At 37.8% G+C, this 19,115-nt stretch overlaps 1 protein-coding gene across 5 annotated transcripts in view; it reads left to right on the forward strand.

Annotated features, from left to right (window-relative positions):
- LOC105465882 (focadhesin) overlaps nucleotides 1-19,115 on the forward strand; it is a 316,678-nt gene that overhangs the window by 251,286 nt on the left and 46,277 nt on the right. For all 5 annotated transcript variants that reach the window (XM_071077854.1, XM_011714536.3, XM_071077856.1 and 2 more), the window contains exons 29-35: nucleotides 7,302-7,449; nucleotides 9,342-9,461; nucleotides 11,205-11,327; nucleotides 11,781-11,858; nucleotides 12,828-12,899; nucleotides 14,501-14,603; nucleotides 16,479-16,559. In XM_071077854.1, the coding sequence (XP_070933955.1) occupies nucleotides 7,302-7,449; nucleotides 9,342-9,461; nucleotides 11,205-11,327; nucleotides 11,781-11,858; nucleotides 12,828-12,899; nucleotides 14,501-14,603; nucleotides 16,479-16,559 (725 nt within the window). The remainder of the gene's footprint in view (nucleotides 1-7,301; nucleotides 7,450-9,341; nucleotides 9,462-11,204; nucleotides 11,328-11,780; nucleotides 11,859-12,827; nucleotides 12,900-14,500; nucleotides 14,604-16,478; nucleotides 16,560-19,115) is intronic.

Genomic DNA, 19,115 nt, shown 5'->3' on the forward strand with positions numbered 1-19,115 from the left:
TGTGTCTCCCAGGCCGGAGTGCAGTGGCGTGATCTGGGCTCACTGCAAGCTCCGCCTCCCGGGTTCACGCCATTCTCCCGCCTCAGCCTCCCAAGTAGCTGGGACTACAGGCGCCCGCCACCACGCCCAGCTAGTTTTTTGTATGTTTAGTAGAGACAGGGTTTCACCATGTTAGCCAGGATAGTCTCGATCTCCTGACATCGTGATCCACCCGCCTCGGCCTCCCAAAGTGCTGGGATTACAGGCTTGAGCCACCGCACCCGGCTGTGCCTATTTTTATACCAGTACCATGCTGTTTTGGTGAATGTGACCTTATAGTGTAGTTTGAAATCAGGTAATGTGATGCCTCCAGATTTGTTCTTTTTGCTTAGTCTTGCTTTGGCTACGTGGACTCCTCCAGAAAACTCCCAGAATTGATAATAGAATTCAGCAAAGTTTCCGGACACAAAATTAATGTACACAAATCAGTAGCTCTTCTATATACCAACAGTGACCGAACTGAGAATCAAATCCAGAACCCCACCCCTTTTACAATAGCTGCAAAAAAAAATAAATAAATAAGGTACTTAGAAATATACTTAGGAATATATCTAACCAGGAGGTGAAAGACCTCTACAAGGAAAACTATAAAACACTGCTGAAAGAAATCATAGATGACACAAATGGAAACACATCCCATGCTCATAGATGGGTAGAATCAATATTGTGGTAATTACCATACTGCCAAAAGCAATCTACACATTCAGTGCAGTTCTCATCAAAACACTACCTTCATTCTTCGCAGAACTAGAAAAAACAACCCTAAAATTCATATGGAGAAATATTTGTAGGATGTGATTTTGAATTCCTTTGCAGAGAGTTTTCAGTAATAAATAATAAAAAAAACTTATAATTAAAGCTTCCTTGTTCTGAAAACCATGTTTCAGCAATAGATAAATTAAGTAACAACTGTCATTTTGCAGCTTACACCTTATATTACTAAGACCTTAGTTTTGACTTATGTTTATCATACAAGGCACATGTATGGGGACATGGATGCATGACTTAATCTTTTTTTTAAAGTATTTCTTTTTATTATTTATTTATTTATTTATTTATACATCATTTCACTCTTGTTGCCTAGGCTGGAGTGCAATGGTGGAATTTCGGCTCACAGCAACTTCCGCCTCCCGAGTTCAAGTGATTCTCCTGCCTCAGCCTCCCAAATTGCTGCATTACAGGCATACGTCACCACGCCCAGCTAATTTTGTATTTTTAGTAGAGGTGAGGTTTCACCAGTTGGTCAGGCTGGTCTCAAACTCCTGACCTCATGTGATCCACCTGCCACTGCCTCGCATAGTGTTGGGATTACAGGTATGAGCCACCCTGCCCAGCCGACTTAATCTTTTTAAAGATCTGTTGAGGCCATTTGAATTTGATTGGGCTAAGAGGGCCTTTGACTGATGATTTATGTTTCCCTGTGAAGTAACGTGGCTAAGAAGTAGAAATGGAAGCAAACACATTATATCAGGGGTTACCAACCTGCTTAGCATTAAGAACCTTTCCCTTCCCCATGCTAACCCCATGGTTTTTAAGGATTTTTGTCTATTAAACTAAATACTTTAAAATTTATTTTCTCATTTCAGTAATGAAAGATAAAAACGAAAAGGAATAATCAAAAAAGAATACTCAAAAAAGTGTTAAACACACTCATTTAATGAGATATTTAATGTTTCAGTTAAGTCTATGTGACTTGTATGGGTGAATATATGGTTTTGTTAGGCTTTTGAAAATAATGACATTCTTGAGGGAGCTACATCATAGGTTTTTGGACTTCCACGTGTTTTGGAACCTCAGGGCATGAATCCTCTGGGGTTCATTGTTACTAGGAACTAACAGATTATAAGCATTAACTTCCAGTTTATTGACTCATTTACCTTTTGATATTATGGGCACTGCTGAAATATGCATTAAATCAGTGTTTTTATTTCTGGCCTTTAGGAACATAAGTTTAAAGCTACATACATACCTTCTATACTGTTAGTTTCAGACTGACAAAAGGGTAAATGATATGGTAGTGGTAGCTGCATGTGTAAAGGATTTCATCAGGAGTAAATAAAGTAAAATGTCCATTTAGTAGGTGGTAGTTATGGGATCTTCTTTCAGATGCAGGCTAAGATTGGAGAGGAACTAGTGCCACTCACCTAGTTTATCAAGAAACACTTTTGGGGTCAAGTGACTTCTTAAGAGTGTGGTTTGAATATGAGTAAAGAAAGAGTTTGATGGCGTGGTTGAAGTCTCTTGAATGTAGAAAATGATTAATGAGAAAGATAGGGAAATTTAGCTGTTATTTGAATTCAATGAAGAGTTGAGATTTTGAACCTAATCCATGCATTTGTATTGTTGCCTTTTACAACCAAGGAATAAGATATTTTTATGTCTCTTTTCATCCCTCCTGCCTCCTCATACCACCCAAAGATGTTCATTATAGCTGTAGCTCAAGATGTTATAAAGTTTGGAAAAAATTTGAGATTAAGATGCTGCAAGCTTCAGCCAGTGGGGCACAGTCAGGAATGTCTTTCAGGCATTGTCTCCATCATTTTCAGGAAGGTTGTTGAAATGTAAGGAGTACCATGGGGATGAATTACCCACCATGCAGATGCTGAGGTGCTTAAAAACTTCATATGTCTAAGCATATTTAACTTTAAAATTTATTTTTATTACTAATAAGATTCTTACTCCTTCATTCTTTCTTTCTTGATTCTTACCTTCTTAATGAACAACTGTATTGGTAGGCCTGGACTTCCTGTCCATTTAGTGGAAACTTGCCTATTAGAGCCCAATTAAAAGCTCAGGCGCTTCAAGAAGCCCTTCCTCCATCCTCTCCAAACTGTTAGTCCTACAGTTAATTAAGTTTAGTGCTTCATCATTACTAATGCTCTCTAGGTGTCAGTCCTTATGAATTTCTGTTTTTGTTTTTGTTTTTGTTTTTTTTGAGACAGGATCTCACTCTGTTGCTCAAGCTGGAATGCAGTGACACAATCATGGCTTACTGCAAGTTCAACCTCCTGGGCTCAAGCAGTCCTCCTGCCTCAGCCTCAAGTAGCTGGTACTACAGGCATATGCAACCATGCCTGACTAAATTTTTTATTCTTGTAGAAACAGGGTCTTGCTGTGTTGCCCAGGCTGGTATTGAACTCCTGGCCTCAAATAATCCTCCCAACCTTGGCCTCCCAAAGTAATGAGATTACAGATGTGAGCCACTGCACCCAGCATAGTTCTCTTTTTGGCTTCACATTCAACTGATACTTACTGAGCAGCTGTATGCCGAGCTAGGCATTTTCACGTCTGTTTCTCATGGACTTACATCCATGTCACAACCTAAACATGATACTGAAGTAGGAATCATCATCACTTTGGTTTACAGATAAAGAATGTGAGTCTCATATAGGAGGCTTGTTCAAGGTCATATACTTAACAAGTGACAGAGCCAAGAGAGGAACCTGGGACATCTGACTTCAAAGCCATTTTTCTTACGTAACACGGTATGGGTAACACAGTTCAATAGAAAGAAAGCAATTTGATGCTTGACAGTATGCTGTGTATTTATTTTTTTCTGATGTGCAAATGTCACCCACATTTTTCTTTAATTTTTAAATTCTTTCTTCTGCTTTTCTAACTAGACCCAGACCTGAAAGCCTGGCTCATGGTGTAAAGTATTCCCTTATCTAATGAGATTGCAGGAGTCTAGGGCAAGCCTCCCTCAAGTGAAACAGTGGAAGTCTTACTAGAAGGTAGTTAATAGATGTGGGAGCGTGCTCCCTCAAATGATAGAATTCACCCAGAGCAAATTCACCGTGCTTCCCTGATTTAATGGACATGTCCCTACTGAAAGAACCGCACACCTGGGCTGGCTGGTATTGGTGAGCCTATCACTAACATTTTACTGCCATCTAGTGGTAGCTCATTGTGCCATTGTGATCCTCACAGCCCTAACTGTAGTCATGCAGTCATCAACGACCCAAGCTTTGGTTAATTACTACTGAGCTTTTACAAATACAATAACATTTGTATAGTGCTTTGCCCTTTACAAAGCACTATACAAATGTTAACTGTTATTAGAACTAATTATTAGATGGCCTAGTACTTAATCTGCAGGATTGCCTACGGTAAACTAGGGAATTGAAGATTCATCTCTGATTAATTTTAGAAAAAAATATAATTATATCTGAGTTGATATAGCAACACAAATGTCAGAATTGCTTAGCTTTTAAGTGTCAGGATTTCTTTTGCTGGTGATATTTTAATATACTCTGATAATAGATTCAACTAAGTAATGACATAACAGTGTATGGAATTTAAAAACTCAAATTCTCTTTATCATTTGTTAGCACTCTTATAGAACATTTATGTTAGCAATTCCTAAGTTCAGTTTTATACCCAATATTATAATTTGTTTTTATTTCCTCTGTCGAAGACACCAACACCTAATTCCTTTTTGCTTTCAGTGGACAGAAAGATATAAAAGCCAACTCTGCCCAAGCTATTCTTGGTTCAAAGCTGGCAGACATATCAAAGAGAAGCTAGAATGAGGTAAATATGTGGAATTGCTGAACTAAGCACCTGGGGGAACATTTTAAGATTTAGGACAAAAATAAACACATTAAAATATAGAAGATTTAGAAATCAGAGGGAAATCAGGAATAAAGTTTTAGGACTACGTTCTTGGTGCATACTGGAAAATTGAGTGAAATGAGAGGGGACTTATTTAGAGGGGCAATAGGTGTATATGCCGTAACAGTGACAGTGGCACATGTATATACATACACTGTTATATATTCATCTGTTACACCAGTCAGTTAACTGCCATTGTAGCAATGAATAGAATCACTAGTGAATTATAACCTTGCTTAGGTTATAGTAATAATTGCTATGATAAATTTTAGGTAAATGTGGCCTAGAAACAGAAATGTCTTTTTCAAAGCCTTAATGTCTCTATCCCCTGAGATGATAAAAGAGGGGCTTCAATCTAGGGGATAGAGATTTTTGTGTGCCCAGGATAGCCTGAAAAGCAATACTTACATACTTCCTTGTTTATTCAGAAAGATAAACCCTATTGGTGTGAACTTTGAGAGGAATTTGTTTTCCAGATGAGCCTAGTGTTCCTCTTTCTGCAGTTAGCCTGGCAAGAAACAAACTGAATTTTCTTGGTTGAATCTTGCGTGATATGTTCGGTGAATTCTACTACTCATAAAATTTGCCTCCTACTAAACATAAGAATCAAGTCTTGCTTTTTTATTCTTCTGTAGATCTTCTCTCTACTCTAGACTCTTAAAATTATTCATTTGGTTAGTTCTTCAGCTTTCAATAAATACTGGTTGAGTACTTGTATATGCCAAGCAGTATACTAGGTGCAGCAGATACTGTGGTAGGGAAAAAACAGAAAAGGTGTACCCACCCTTATGGAGCTTTGAGGCCAGGGAAGAGATAATAATCAAACAATCCCCCAAATAATTTTCATCAGAGTTTATAATTAAAATTGTATGAAGTAAATTAGCACAGGGTGCTGTGGGAGAGTATTAAAGAGGCTCTCCGCTGGGCGAGGAATGATGTCTCTGAGGAAGTAACATTTGAAATCTTAAGCATAGGTAGCAGTTAAATAGTCAAAGAGGGAACAGCGTCAAATTTGTCAAAGTATTAATCAAATTTTGTCTAATTATATCTTTGGTCTAATTCTGTCAAATGGTTGTATGCATCAATATAGATTCTATACTTCCCTGTAGATTCTAAATAATAGCAAAGGCTTTACATTCATATTAGTCAAGAGTAGCCTTTCCTCTTCCATAAATGTGATTAGTCTCAAAAGCATGCTGTATTGAGATCTTAGGTGTTGCTTTAACTGGTCAAAAATGCATTATGCTAGTTGAGCTTGTTAAGTTTACGAAGCTGTAACAGCAGTTCTGCCTGACTAATGATAGTTACTGTCGTAGCTTCTTTACGAAGGATTTTTGAATGGCTGATTGTTATGCAACAGAAACTAGAAAAACACACTTGAGATATGGTGCCTTCTCATACGTATTTCATCATGGCACCATGCAGGGCACCGAGAGGGGCCTTGGGTTTGGCAGATGGGACAGAAGGCTAGAAATAAAAAAATCCTCTTGTATTGGCTGCGCTTTGCTGGATGCTCTCTGTGTGACCTTGAGCAAATCCTGTAGCCTGTCTATCCTTCTGGGTGTCTTCTTTTAGGTGTGGGTGCTCCATTTGCACAGAGGTGTTGGGGGAAGTAACTAACATGCTTATAAAATGATGCAAATGTTCTTGACACTGACCAAGGGGATAGATGCCGTTTAAGAGCAAAATGACCTAAGATGTGGGCATTGAGATACATTATCGGAGAAATGCCCTGGAGTGTTTTCTTCGGCAGCAGATATCGTGATGAGAGGCAAGGCAAGCCAGAGTAAGGGTGATTTCTGAAAAATATTGCATTTTCTCCATTTAAAAAACAATGACAAAAACTTTTTTCTTTGAAGTATTACCACAAGCTGCATCATCTTACCATACTATCTTGAAGTTTTCTGAGAGAACAATTATTTTCTTTAAATGGATGTGTATTCATTCAGGAGAATTGGGACACAAAGCCCTAGATTTCAATTGAATTGTCACATGGGGTAACTTTTGACAAGCCTGTCATTTGTCCATTTTCTCTTCTGACCCAGTGGTATTCTGCAAGATCAGAGGGGAGAGAAGGATTAATGTCATTGTGCACAAATACACAGTTTCTTTAGGAAAGAAATTCCACTTGTTGAAGTTGACTAGGAAACATGAAGCACTTAGTAGTACTTCATAATCATGCCTTGCATTTATCTTCTTTGCTATTAGTCAGATGTCCTCAGCTCACATCCTGAATTTTAGTCTTTTCTCTCCTTATGCAGTTGATCACAGTATATTCAACATGCAGGTAGCGGCGGTACAGGAAAAACTACAGCATTTCAGTAAGGGCACAAATAGAGCTGGTTTATGCCTTTTCCTCTTCTCACCCATAAAGTTGAAGTCAAACTATTTCCTGCTTTTGTTTTTATCCAGGGGGTGCACAGCACTAGCATGGGCCACAGATACCTGTTTAGATGTCAGGTGTTCGTTTTGAGGGGAGAGGTGGGTGTACTTGTCAGGGATGATGGGGCACACCAGCTACTAGGCAGCAGAATTTGAATCCAGCCATCTCACTGAGGTTTGAGAGCACTGTAAACACCCATGGTAAGTGAAGAGCAATTATGTGGATTTCTTATGCTCCTAACACCTCATCTTTTTTGGCATCCAAGCACGGGCTGTATATTGGGAGTTGGACTTGTTCTGTCCCTCATGAGCCACAGCAGCCAAATGCAGTCCCGCGTTCATGTGGCAGCATCGCTTCGGAAGCTGTCTGCGTACCTAGATGACAGTGGGAGCCAGAGCAGAACATTTCAGGAGGTAGGAGATGGAGGTTACATTTTTTTTCCCTCTGTTCTCTTTTGTTTTCTTCTTGCCACTTATTTTGGACTTATCATACTTTGGTAACCCTATAAATTAAATTCTTCCTCAAAGAGAAAATCCGAATGGCAAACAACCAATGTTAGATCATAAGGTTTTCAAATTGTGTGGCAGTTTAAATCAACTTAGACTTAAATGTGGCATATAAGATAAGAGCCTTAGTGAATATAAAACCTAACTCAGCATCACTAGAAAGCACTTTCTAAGAAGAGCTGCAATTTCTGGAAGAAAGTTAAATAGAGATTTTTAGAATTGTGCTCAAGCCAAATGTAACTTTCAAAAATGGCCAGGAATAAGCTTCAGAAACTGCCGATCAAAAGGCATTTAATTTTTAAAATGTCAGCTAGCATAAAATATTATTGAGGAAATTCCCTTTACCATACTTAAAAAAAAAGTTTTTTTCTGCTGTGGTGCAAAAATATGCAGAATTGGAGTTCATGTGACCCAGTTCATGTGTGTTAACCATATTTTTAGATGGAACATTTCAGGCATGTGTCATGCCTGTCTCTATTTTGTCCAGGTGAAGCTGGACCGCTTGTACTCTTCTTTGAGAGGAGCAGAGTATGACCTCGTGGCCTGGCCTGATTCTCTCTCTCATTAGAACAGATTCTATTTTATCCCAGCCTGCCCACGAGCTATTGATGAGTACATAATGGCTGCTGTGTTTCCCTGCTCAGCTCCTCTGCTTTCAGCAATAGGACTTGTTGAATTGGTGAATTTCTTTGGGCACAGAGGAATGAAGTTTTGTTCTAAGACATGCACTACATTTCCATTTTTAAAGCAGTGTAAAGTGTGATTTAAAAGTACGTATTTTTTTTAAGCCAAAAGAGAAAATCTTGCAACCGAGGAGCAAATTGATTATAAATGAAAGCAGCATTTTTATAACTGATGCATCTGTGATGTTTTGATTTATAAGGCCTTAAGCAAGCAGTTTTTTCTCCCCTCTGATGTTTTATTATTCAACTTCTACCTTAGAAACCACTTACATTTTTCATGCCGTGTCAACCAGTGCTAGAAGTTGAATTTTCTACTTTGTCTTAACAGCATTCTTATAAGGGAGGTTTTTTATCACGAAAATATGAGGTAGCAGAGAGGGGATGATTAAATTTGATGTGCAATAATTGAGACTCAGATAGATTGGGTGACTTGCCCAAAGTTACTTAGCTAGTAAATGATCAATTTGGGACATATTCCCAAATCTTGGCTCCACTCCCACCATTCTTTTTTACTCATATTTTATTTATTCATTCATTCATCAACATATTAAGTTCCCACACTAGTGCTATGAGGCAGGTATTAGTATTCCTATTTTATACAATTTATCTGACTCCAGAATCCATATTCCTGTCCCAGTTATGCCCCACTAGTTCTAGGGAATCTTAATGGAGCAGTGTTTCACTTCTTTGAATTTCCTCTCCTGTTTGGCCTTGAATGGGAATGCATGGCAATTAATTAGTAGCACGCACTGGTGATGAAAAATCTGTTTCCTTCTACTGTTGATAGGTGTTGTACTCTGGCATAATGTGATAAAGAAATGTACTATTATGAGTCTAAAGACCTGGGTTTGAATCCGTCCTTTGTCACTTGCTAGCTACATGAAACTGAGCTTCAAAGCTCTTATCTATGAAGTAGGAATAGTCATGCCCATCATCACATTGTTATGAAATGTTACAATATGAGTTAGGCAGCAAAACAGTGCCTAATCCATGGGAAATGTATTTGAATCCAGTTCTTAGGCTGGAGGGAAGTTTGACAGAGTATCTTGTCAACTAAACCAAGTGCTTTTATTTTTCCTCCTGAAGACACATTTTTCTGCTGTATTTTCTTCTCAGGTCCTTGCCTACACACTTAGCTGTGTATGTACATCAGCGTTCAGTGCTGGAATTATTGAGGCTGCAGAGGCTGAGGATGTTATGAACAAGCTTCGACTGTTAGTGGAGAATAGCCAGCAGGTTGGAATGTGTGCCCTGATTATTTCTCTCTGTGGTCTCATGCTGCTGCTAAGTTCTGCTTTTGACTTACTCTGAATTAGAGTATAATGGGATATTTTTTGTGTCTAGAACTGAGGAACTTCTAACTATTCTCTTCTCTCACAGCTGTAGCCAACAGTCACAGATGTCTTTTTCTCTCCTTATCCGCTGTCTCATTCTGTAGACATTTTTTTTTCTTTGAGAGAGTATTGATAGACTTTTCTCTCTCTCTAACTATTGCTCCATAGTTATAAGATCATAAAATATATGGCTAGGGAATATAAGAGTTATGTAAGCCTAGAAACAAAAATTTGTAAAGAGATGAATACATAGAAGACTCTGATAAAGTCAAACCTCAGAAAATTCAAGGCAGAAAATCTCTACTCATGACCAAATATGTATAGGAAAATTTAAGTACCTGTAAACTAAATTAAATAACCTTAAAATGTTTCCTCTGAAATATTATTCAACCTTAAAAAAGAAGGAAGTTCTGGCCAGCTGCAGTGACTCACGCTTGTAATCCCAGCACTTTGGGAGGCCAAGGCGGGTGGATCACGAGGTCAGGAGATCGAGACCATCGTGGCTAAAATGGTGAAACCCTGTCTCTACTAAAAATACACAAAATTAGCTGGGCATGGTGGTGGGCACCTGTAGTCCCAGCTACTCCGGAGGCTGAGGCAGAGCTTGCAGTGAGCCAAGATCGCACCACTGCACTCCAGCCTGGGCGACAGAGCGAGACTCTGTCTCAAAAAAAAAAAAAAAAAAAAGAAGGAAGTTCTTATGTGTACTAGAACATGGATGAACCTTGAAGGCATTATGCTAAATGAAATAAACAAGTAACGAAAAGCAAACACTGTGTGCTTTTACTTACATGAGCTACGTAGAGTAGTCAAAAGCATAGAGACAGAAAGTAGAATGGTGGTTGCCCGGGCCTACGGAAAGGGAGAAATGGGCAGTTACTGTTTTATGGGTAAAGAGTCTCAGTTTTCCAAGGGAAAGATTCTGGAGATGGATGGTGGTATTGGTTGCACAGCAGTATGAGTGTACTTAATGCCCCTGAACTGGTATTCACAGTAAAGATGATAAATTTTATGTGTACATTGCTACAATAAAAAAAAAAAAAACTGAAAAAAATATTTTATCTGATTACACATGCTATAGAATTTCCCCATGTGGATTTTTTAAAGGTTTCTTCAGTGTCTTAATACTGATGATAATGGTTTATTGCAGAATTAATTGGTTTTAAGCTTGTAATATTATTGTTACTGTTTTATAGTTATATACCTGCTCAGTTACATTCAGAGTAAGTTTTGAAAAGTTGAAAGGTAGAAGTTTTCATATACTGTGCTTATTATGGGATGTTTTCTTTTTGTTTAGGAGTTGATTGACTTCGTGTGGTCTACCTTGGTATTTTCACCCTAACCTCTTCCAATTGTTTGAGCTAAGCTGCTCAATAGTGCAGTATTACTTTCCTAAAATAAATTACTCACTGAAACTGAATTCCTTGCAATTAGACCCTGCAGCTTATGATGCAAACCAGTCTAGATTACAAACAAAACAAAACAAAACAAAACAAACACTAAGTATCTGATTTTTCAGATGACAAATATAACTTGTCAGTAGGAAAGTTAGCACTAAAAGTGTTTAAGTTGCTAGTTATAAACATTCCAAATCTGTGTCTTTTTTTTTCCTTTTTCTCACCCCATTTTTATTTATTTATATCAGACTTCAGGTTTTGCCCTGGCTTTAGGAAACATAGTTCATGGATTGTCTGTGTGTGGACATGGAAAAGCTGAAGACTTGGGCAGCAAGCTACTTCCTGCCTGGATCAGAATTGTTCTTTCAGAGGTAGAGGTCACCTGTTGTATGCTATTTCATGTTTTTATAATGGAAAAAGAACTACTTTATTGGATCACTTGTAGGAGTTGCTGAGATATATACATTAGTGGTAAAATAATAGGCAATTTTAAATGAAAGAGATCACATACTTTTAAATCCCTTATAAATAATGCATTCTGCCAACTATTATAATTTTTTTGAACTGGCTATTTTGTCTGTGTTTTAATTTTAAGACAACATTTTGTTTTTTGAAAAATAAAAGCAAGAATCCACCCATGATCTAACAACCTTAATCTGTTACTTTTAGTCTGCTTCCATTTTGGGTTCAGTTATATGGGTTATGTTGACCCTGTAAGTTTGCTACCATTTCGACCATTTATTTCTCTGTGTCATAATAAGTTTTATAGAATCTAGACCCAAGGACTGAGTCCCTCTTTTCATATTCTGATGCTTTGTTTTCAGGGCACTCCCACAATGCTTTGTCTGGCAGCTCTTCACGGCATGGTGGCCTTGGTAGGCTCTGAAGGGGATGTAATGCAGGTAAAGAGAGAAACCATGGAGGAGAAGACATCTAAATGTGTACACAGCCATAGCAGGAGAAGAATATTCAGTGTCTTAGTATGCTAAGAACAGAAGGATTTATACTCATGGTAATAGTTATACCAGGCTTTTTAATGCCTTGCTGTCTGAATAATTGCACTTAACCAAGGATTATTTCTATAGAAGTTTGTTCTTTGTTTAATTTGGTTTGTAGGGATTAAACCTGGCCAATTTAGGTGCTCTCCACATATTTCCCTGCCTGAGAAAAGATGATTGAATGATAAGAAATTTCAAAAGTTATTTGTGGCTGGGCGCGGTGACTAACACCTATAATCCCAGCACTTTGGGAGGCCGAGGTGGGTGGATCACGAGGTCAGGAGATCAAGACCATCCTGGCGAACACGGTGAAACCCCATCTCTTCTAAAAATACAAAAAAATTAGCCAGGCGTGGTGGCGGGCGCCTGTAGTCCCAGCTACTCGGGAGGCTAAGGTAGGAGAATGGCATGAAACCGGGGGTGGAGCTTGCAGTGAGCGGAGATTGCACCACTGCACTCCAGCCTAGGCAACAGAGTGAGACTCCGTCTCAAAAAAAAAAAAAAAAAAAAGTTATTTGCAAGAAACTCCATTTTGCATCTGTAATGTCTGATGTATATCTATGTAATTGTTCTTTAACTTCAAAATATTTTCACAGTGGACATATGTATGTTTAAGTTTGTAAGTAATTTTGAAGGAACTCTTTTCTTATGCAGTAAAAGTTGATTGATTGCTTACATGCCGCAGTGAACAGTTGCCAGGAAATCAATGATAGATAAAGCATGGGGCCCTGCTTTGAGGAGCTCATAGCTTATGTATTTGAAATAGAAGGACCGTTTCATAGCTTAGAAGATGGATAGCTCATGCACCGGGAATATAACTCTTTACTTTTTTATGGGGGTGGGTGGGATGAGTATTTCTTCTTATTCTTTCAGCTGAAATCAGAAGCCATCCAGACCTCTCATTTTCAAGGCAGACTTAATGAAGTCATTAGAACCTTAACTCAGGTGAGAAAATGAATTTAAAATCCTTGGGTGGGAAAACATATCCTCCTTTGTTGTCTTTTTTTCTATTACATAAAACAACGTGTTTTACCTGAAAAATGGGAAAGTCTCTGGTTATTTCCACTGAGTTCAAGAGGCATTTGGGAGTGATGTATGGACCTGTGTTCACTGACAAACTTGCACTACCTTTGGGGGGCAAAAAAAAAAACTGGCATTTTTTTAGTAAACTTAAGCTGGCATTGATTTTCCTTAAAAATTGAAGCCTGATGGCTCACACCTGTAATCCCAGCACGTCGGGAGGCCGAGGCAGGCAGATCATGAGGTCAGGAGATCAAGACCATCCTGGCTAACACAATGAAACCCTGTCTCAACTAAAAATACAAAAAAATTAGCCAGGTGTGGTGGCAGACGCCTGTAGTCCCAGCTATGCAGGAGGCTGAGGCAGAAGAATGGTGTGAACCCAGGAGGCGGAGTTTGCAGTGAGCCAAGATCGCCCCACTGCACTCCAGTCTGGGTGATACAGCGAGACTCCATCTAAAAAAAAAAAAAAAATTAAAGCCTGATTCTGCAAGGAATGTCAGGCCCTAAAGATAAGGAAAAAGAGAAAGTGATCAAAGGGCATGGCAGATCTTGATAGAAAGGTCAAGGGGCACTAGTTCAGATGTCACTGATAAAAATATTTGGGCATATCTTGACTAAAGAATAGATATATTAATCTGCTAAGAAATGTTTTTATCTTTTAAGATTTTTTTAAAAAACGATTATGTTTGTTGCATAAAATTTGAAAGCACATAATGAAAGAAGCTGAAAAAAATCACCGATGGTCCTTCAAACCGGAAGCAACTGTTACTGATATTTGGTCATGCTTCTTTTCAAGTATTCTTTTGTTTGCATAGTTGGTATTCTTACTGTATGTAGAACTTTATATTTTATTCTTTTCATTTAGCATACTTGTTTTCATTCTTGTAAAATATAGCTGATAATACCTACCACATAAAGGAGTTTTAGTCATTGAGACTTTTAAAAACAAACAGAAATCTCTAAACAGACAAAACTCTCTTTTGCATGTATGAATAGAAATATACTCAAAAAAGATTCTACTGAAATTTAAGCTGCCATAATGTGGGAGAAAAATCTGTAAATGAAAATTATTATTTTAAAAATCCTTATCATGAATGATAAAGCAGCAGTAGAGCATAATTTATAGAAGAGAACAAAATGTATCTCCTTCCATTTTTAGAGGTATTTTCATCTTAAGTAACTATCACCCCTTTTCTACTTTCTGGATTTTGTTTTTTTGCCATTTTTTTTTTGAAAACTTCGACACCAGTCTCAGTGAAACTTGAGAAAACTGCTAGTATGATTAAATTATTTCTGCTATGATTAAAGAATGAATCATTCATTCATTCAGTAGACACTTGTTGAGTATCTATATGACCTAGGTATGGTGTACTAGACACATGATATTACATCTTGTCATAGGATTGCTCATTGCCAGCCAAGCCACCACCTTCTAAATGACTGGTGACTTTCTGTGAGTGACCTTTTATTAAATAGAACTTGGATCTTATCCCATCATTGAACTGTTAACTTTTTATTTGTAGGTCATTAGTGTCTCTGGGGTGATTGGTCTCCAGTCAAATGCAATCTGGCTTCTTGGACATCTTCATCTATCTACTCTATCCTCAAGTCAAAGTAGAGCCTCTGGTAAGATTAAAGTCGTAAAACACTATAGCTGAAGGGAGGGATTGCTGACCCAGCGCTCTGTACTTTGTTAAGAGCATTAATCTTCACAACAACCCTAAGTAATGGGTATTACCATTTCTATTTTACATCAGAGGGAAATGGTGTATGGAAAGGCTTCCTGACTTACCCAGGGTCATGTGGCAGTAAGTGGTGGACATGTGGTTTAAACTCAGATCTTTTGGCCTCCAAAGCTCATACTCTTTTTACTCCTTCTCTCTGTCTCCCTTAGAGAACAGTTTAGACATTCAGTGTCCTATATTTCACAAATGAAGAATTCATGGCTCAGAAAGATTACATGAGTTACATACAGAGTTAATTTGGTGACAAATCTAGAAACTAGAAACCAGGTCCTTCAAGCTTGGAACAGATTTATTTTGCTAGATGTAATGGTAGTTTGTATAGTATTCATGTTTCATTAAAAGTCTCTTCATATTTGACTGGAGTTGTTCTGGCCTCTGATTTTGAAAAAATAATGGGGTAAATACATTTAAAGGTGTGTACCTTCTTAGCCTTGGAATTGAAATTCTGGGTCTTATTATAACAAGGCCTTTTCTATTTCTAGCTTTTTGGTAAAAGCAGTAAAAAATATTTGCAGTCCCCACATACGTAATGTGCATTTGTACTTGGAGATTTTATGGGGAAGGCATGATTGTTGATACATCTGCTCCTTGCTCTTTATAGGACTTTGACCCATTGGCTATCTTGGACCCAGGCCAGAGAGGTTTAGGTACCAATGACTCCTTATTAAAACCTAGTTTTACTTACCCTCTAACAAGTAGTCTACAGATGGCATTAACGTAAATGTGGGCCTCTGTAATTACCATTTTCCTTTCTTTCAGTCATTCTGTAGCTATGGAAATAGGACACTGGTCCACAGCCTTGGCAATGTAGTGAACTTTAGACAGCTAAAGTTACCATATTAAAATGGAAAAAATAAGAAAACTTAGTCATACCGGAAGCCCTGGGTAATACTAGTTTTGAAGGGCAGGGATCTCACACTGTCGTGGTAAGATAGGATATTTATGTCAGGCTTTTACTTTTTTATGTAGGCTTTTAATTGCCATATTATGGGGTATTTGGTCTGGCCCGCATGTACTCAAATCAGGTACTAGTGAATCATCATACATCCAGGTTCTTCTGAACAAAATGATTGTGTATCTGGAAAAGTACAGCTACTTGTTCCTGATGGAATTTTCCAATTGAGTCATTTCTTGCAGTAAAAACCATCTCATGAAACAATTATGGGAAACTGGAAGGAAAAGAATTTAGGAGACACTCAGGACTCAACTAGCATAAATGTCACTGCTTCACCATTCCAGCTTAGTAACCACATCTGGTTATTTGCACATGTTGGTCACTTAGAGGTCTCTGCCTTAGGTAAGGGACTGGTGCTGTTAATACTAGTTGTTGAATTTCTATGGTTCATATATCTGATTCAGCATGTCCTGAAGTGGCACCTACCTCAGCCTCAAAGCTCATCAGATTCCTTGCTGACTCTGAGGAGGTCACTGGATTGGGGCTCATTGATGTGACAATATGGAAAGGATTTTTTTTTTAACCACTTCACTCAAGTGTTCATCCTCTGTGATTTTTTTTTTCCAGACTTTACTAAGTTTGCCACCATTTTAGATTTGCTTGCATAGCTTAAGTGATTACTTCAAGGCCAGTCACTTAATCTAATAGAATTAGTTGCAGCCACAAAGTATTGTGCTGAGATTAATGGCATAAACATCTCCAGTTTGTCTCTAGGTTGATATGGCAGCATGAGATCATTATCTTTCCTTCATTAGGCCTGCCAAGTTCACTGGTTAATTTGATCATTTTCTGTCTCCACAGTTCCTACTGACTATAGCTATTTGCCTGAAAGCAGTTTTATTGGAGCAGCCATTGGCTTCTTCATTACAGGAGGAAAAAAAGGCAAGTGAGCACATTTCTTGAATTTTATCATTCTATCTGTATGTTGTTATAAGCAAATTTGTGTACCCTAAGCATGCCTCTGTAGAATCAAGCAATACAAATCTGAAGGGGTGAATATTTTCGTCTGCTAAACCATCTTTGCAATAGAGATGACCAGCAACTAGCTACAATAATCGGTACATAAATATACACATTATGTGGTTTCTTAGAATCACTGTCCCTGACCATGGGTGGCTCTGTGAAAATCTTAATCTCCCATTTGGCCCTTTCAAAAGTACAAGCACAGATTACATTTCAAGTGAGTGTGATCTAGAAAGAGAAAACATACCTGGGTGCAGTTTCTATCCCAGGATCTGTCTTGCAAGTAGATCTTCTCCCTGCATCTTTTATAATTATTCTGTGTTGTTGAAATCACTGGCTCTAGTTCCTATTTTTAGTTTGTGTTCTTTTCCTTGCACATATTTGAGCCTTTGTGATTCTGTATTGCTGCCACCCCCATTAAAGTACAAGCAACTTGAAGACAGAGATTGAGTGCCTTTTGTTTTTAACTGGAGCCAGAACAATGCCATGTAACTTATTGAATAAATGTTCCTTAATAATACACATATAGTTTTCAGGGCTGTGAGGAAAAAATGGATTAGAACTGAACATGTCATGGCTCAGGAATAAGCCTCATTAATGTGGTATTCTTTCATTGATGGATTTACTAATTTTATTCTTCCTTGGCTAGGTCAGTCTTCCTTGATTAGGTCAGTCTGAGCAAAATCAGTGCCTGTATTATAGCAAGACCATCCCAATTTTAGAAAGGAAAAAAACAACCAAAAAGACTGGAAAAAATCTGGAAGTGGCAGTTTGATTTGTGAGGGTCGTGGAAGTAAAATGTTACCTTTGGAAGGGAAGTTAAAGCTGTGTTGTCTGATTTCCCACTGGGTACAGTAATCCCTGGAGCTTCCAGATTATGAATATTTTCATAGCCTGGAGACAAATTCCATTAATTTCTGGAGTTCTAGAATTTGTGCTATTATTCTAGGGTCCTGAATTAGCATGATTTACTTATCCTCAGTAAAAATTCACATATGGTTATGTCATTGTTGTACATGACGCACTTATATATAAACAGATCATATATTATAATGTACAACTAGTTCATTGTTTATGTTACCATAAATTAAGTCTACTTAAAATAAATATTATAGTAGAGATGTCTTCATTAGGAAGAAATTCTTACTAAATGAGCATCTAAAATTTTCATGGCCAAACTAATGCTAGGAATATGTATATATTTCTGCTGTATTTTGTGTTAGGTTGCTTATTGATACGAAATTTTAAAATGAGGTGAGATATTTTCATGAGAAATAAAAGTAAAAATTCTTAAGGTCAAATGAAAGCTAGACTGTTTTTCTTTTCTAGTGAATAAAATGTTAGTCTACCTCCCCAGATCCATATTTATTGGCAGACATGAATTTTCTCTGAATCTTATGGGAAATTTTTGGTTGAATGTAACATTTTTACGATTCTGTAGTCATGGTACAACAGGAAATGTTCTGCTATAAGGCTGAAAAATCAAGTGGAACTGGTATCAGTGTTGTTATGTGCAGTCTTGCTGAAAACTGTTTTAAAACAAATAAATGAAGTATTAAGAATGCCATATTTATTACCAATCAGATTTTTGGCATTTTCAGGTTGTGGGAGAGGGCTGTCGTCTTGTCAGGTTTGCTGACTAGATTCAGAGGAAAATCTATTCAGCCTTACACATTACTAATGATGACCCCAGAGGAGTGGGGGCCGTGGGAGGCTGACCTCCGCCTCCAAAGCCCATTTACAAAAACAAAACCAGACCCTGCTCTATGGGGCTAAATGGGATGGCCAAATGTGGAGGTGTGCATGCAAACGAGTGTTTTCTTCTTCAATATACCCAGCTCATTTGAATTTTAATAACTCCCTTCTGAAGCAGCTTTTGAGTTTAAATGTCTGGATGTCACTCATCAGAGCCCGGTGGAGCTGCTGATAGGAAGGATGGCAACTTTGGTGAACTCTTTTGAAGAATAAATGGTTTTAGAAAATAAAAATAATGCTTAGCATAGGCAGAAAATTTTAGGGATGGCATGGTTTCATTGCCTCTACGTGCTACTTTTAACTTGAGCAACTCACTAGAGAAAAGAAATGTGATGGGCCATCCCCAATCTACATTTTTGCCAGGATGAGATTGGGCATGGTGGTCTCAAATTTAGCCAATCAAATTTAAGATAGGAATCTGTTCATCTGTTTTCTAATGTTTAGGGCTTTCTCACTTAGGATACTAACTTTAGTACTCATGTGATAGAACATATAAGATGTTCATAGCATCCATTCTTTCATGCAGACCCACATTTTAAAACCATACTAAGTAGATGAAATTCCTTCAGTTTTTAAATAATTCAATTCATGGTTTTGACTATAACTGGTTTTTGTTTGTTTGTTTGTTTTGCTACACCATGTGACATTCTCCTTTCTTCTCTCATAGCCCTGGAATTCCTCTATCAGATATATTGTTCCCTAATCTTTTGTTTTCATTAT

This window comes from Macaca nemestrina, chromosome 14 (genome assembly GCF_043159975.1).
Source record: "Macaca nemestrina isolate mMacNem1 chromosome 14, mMacNem.hap1, whole genome shotgun sequence".
Taxonomy (NCBI): domain Eukaryota; kingdom Metazoa; phylum Chordata; class Mammalia; order Primates; family Cercopithecidae; genus Macaca; species Macaca nemestrina.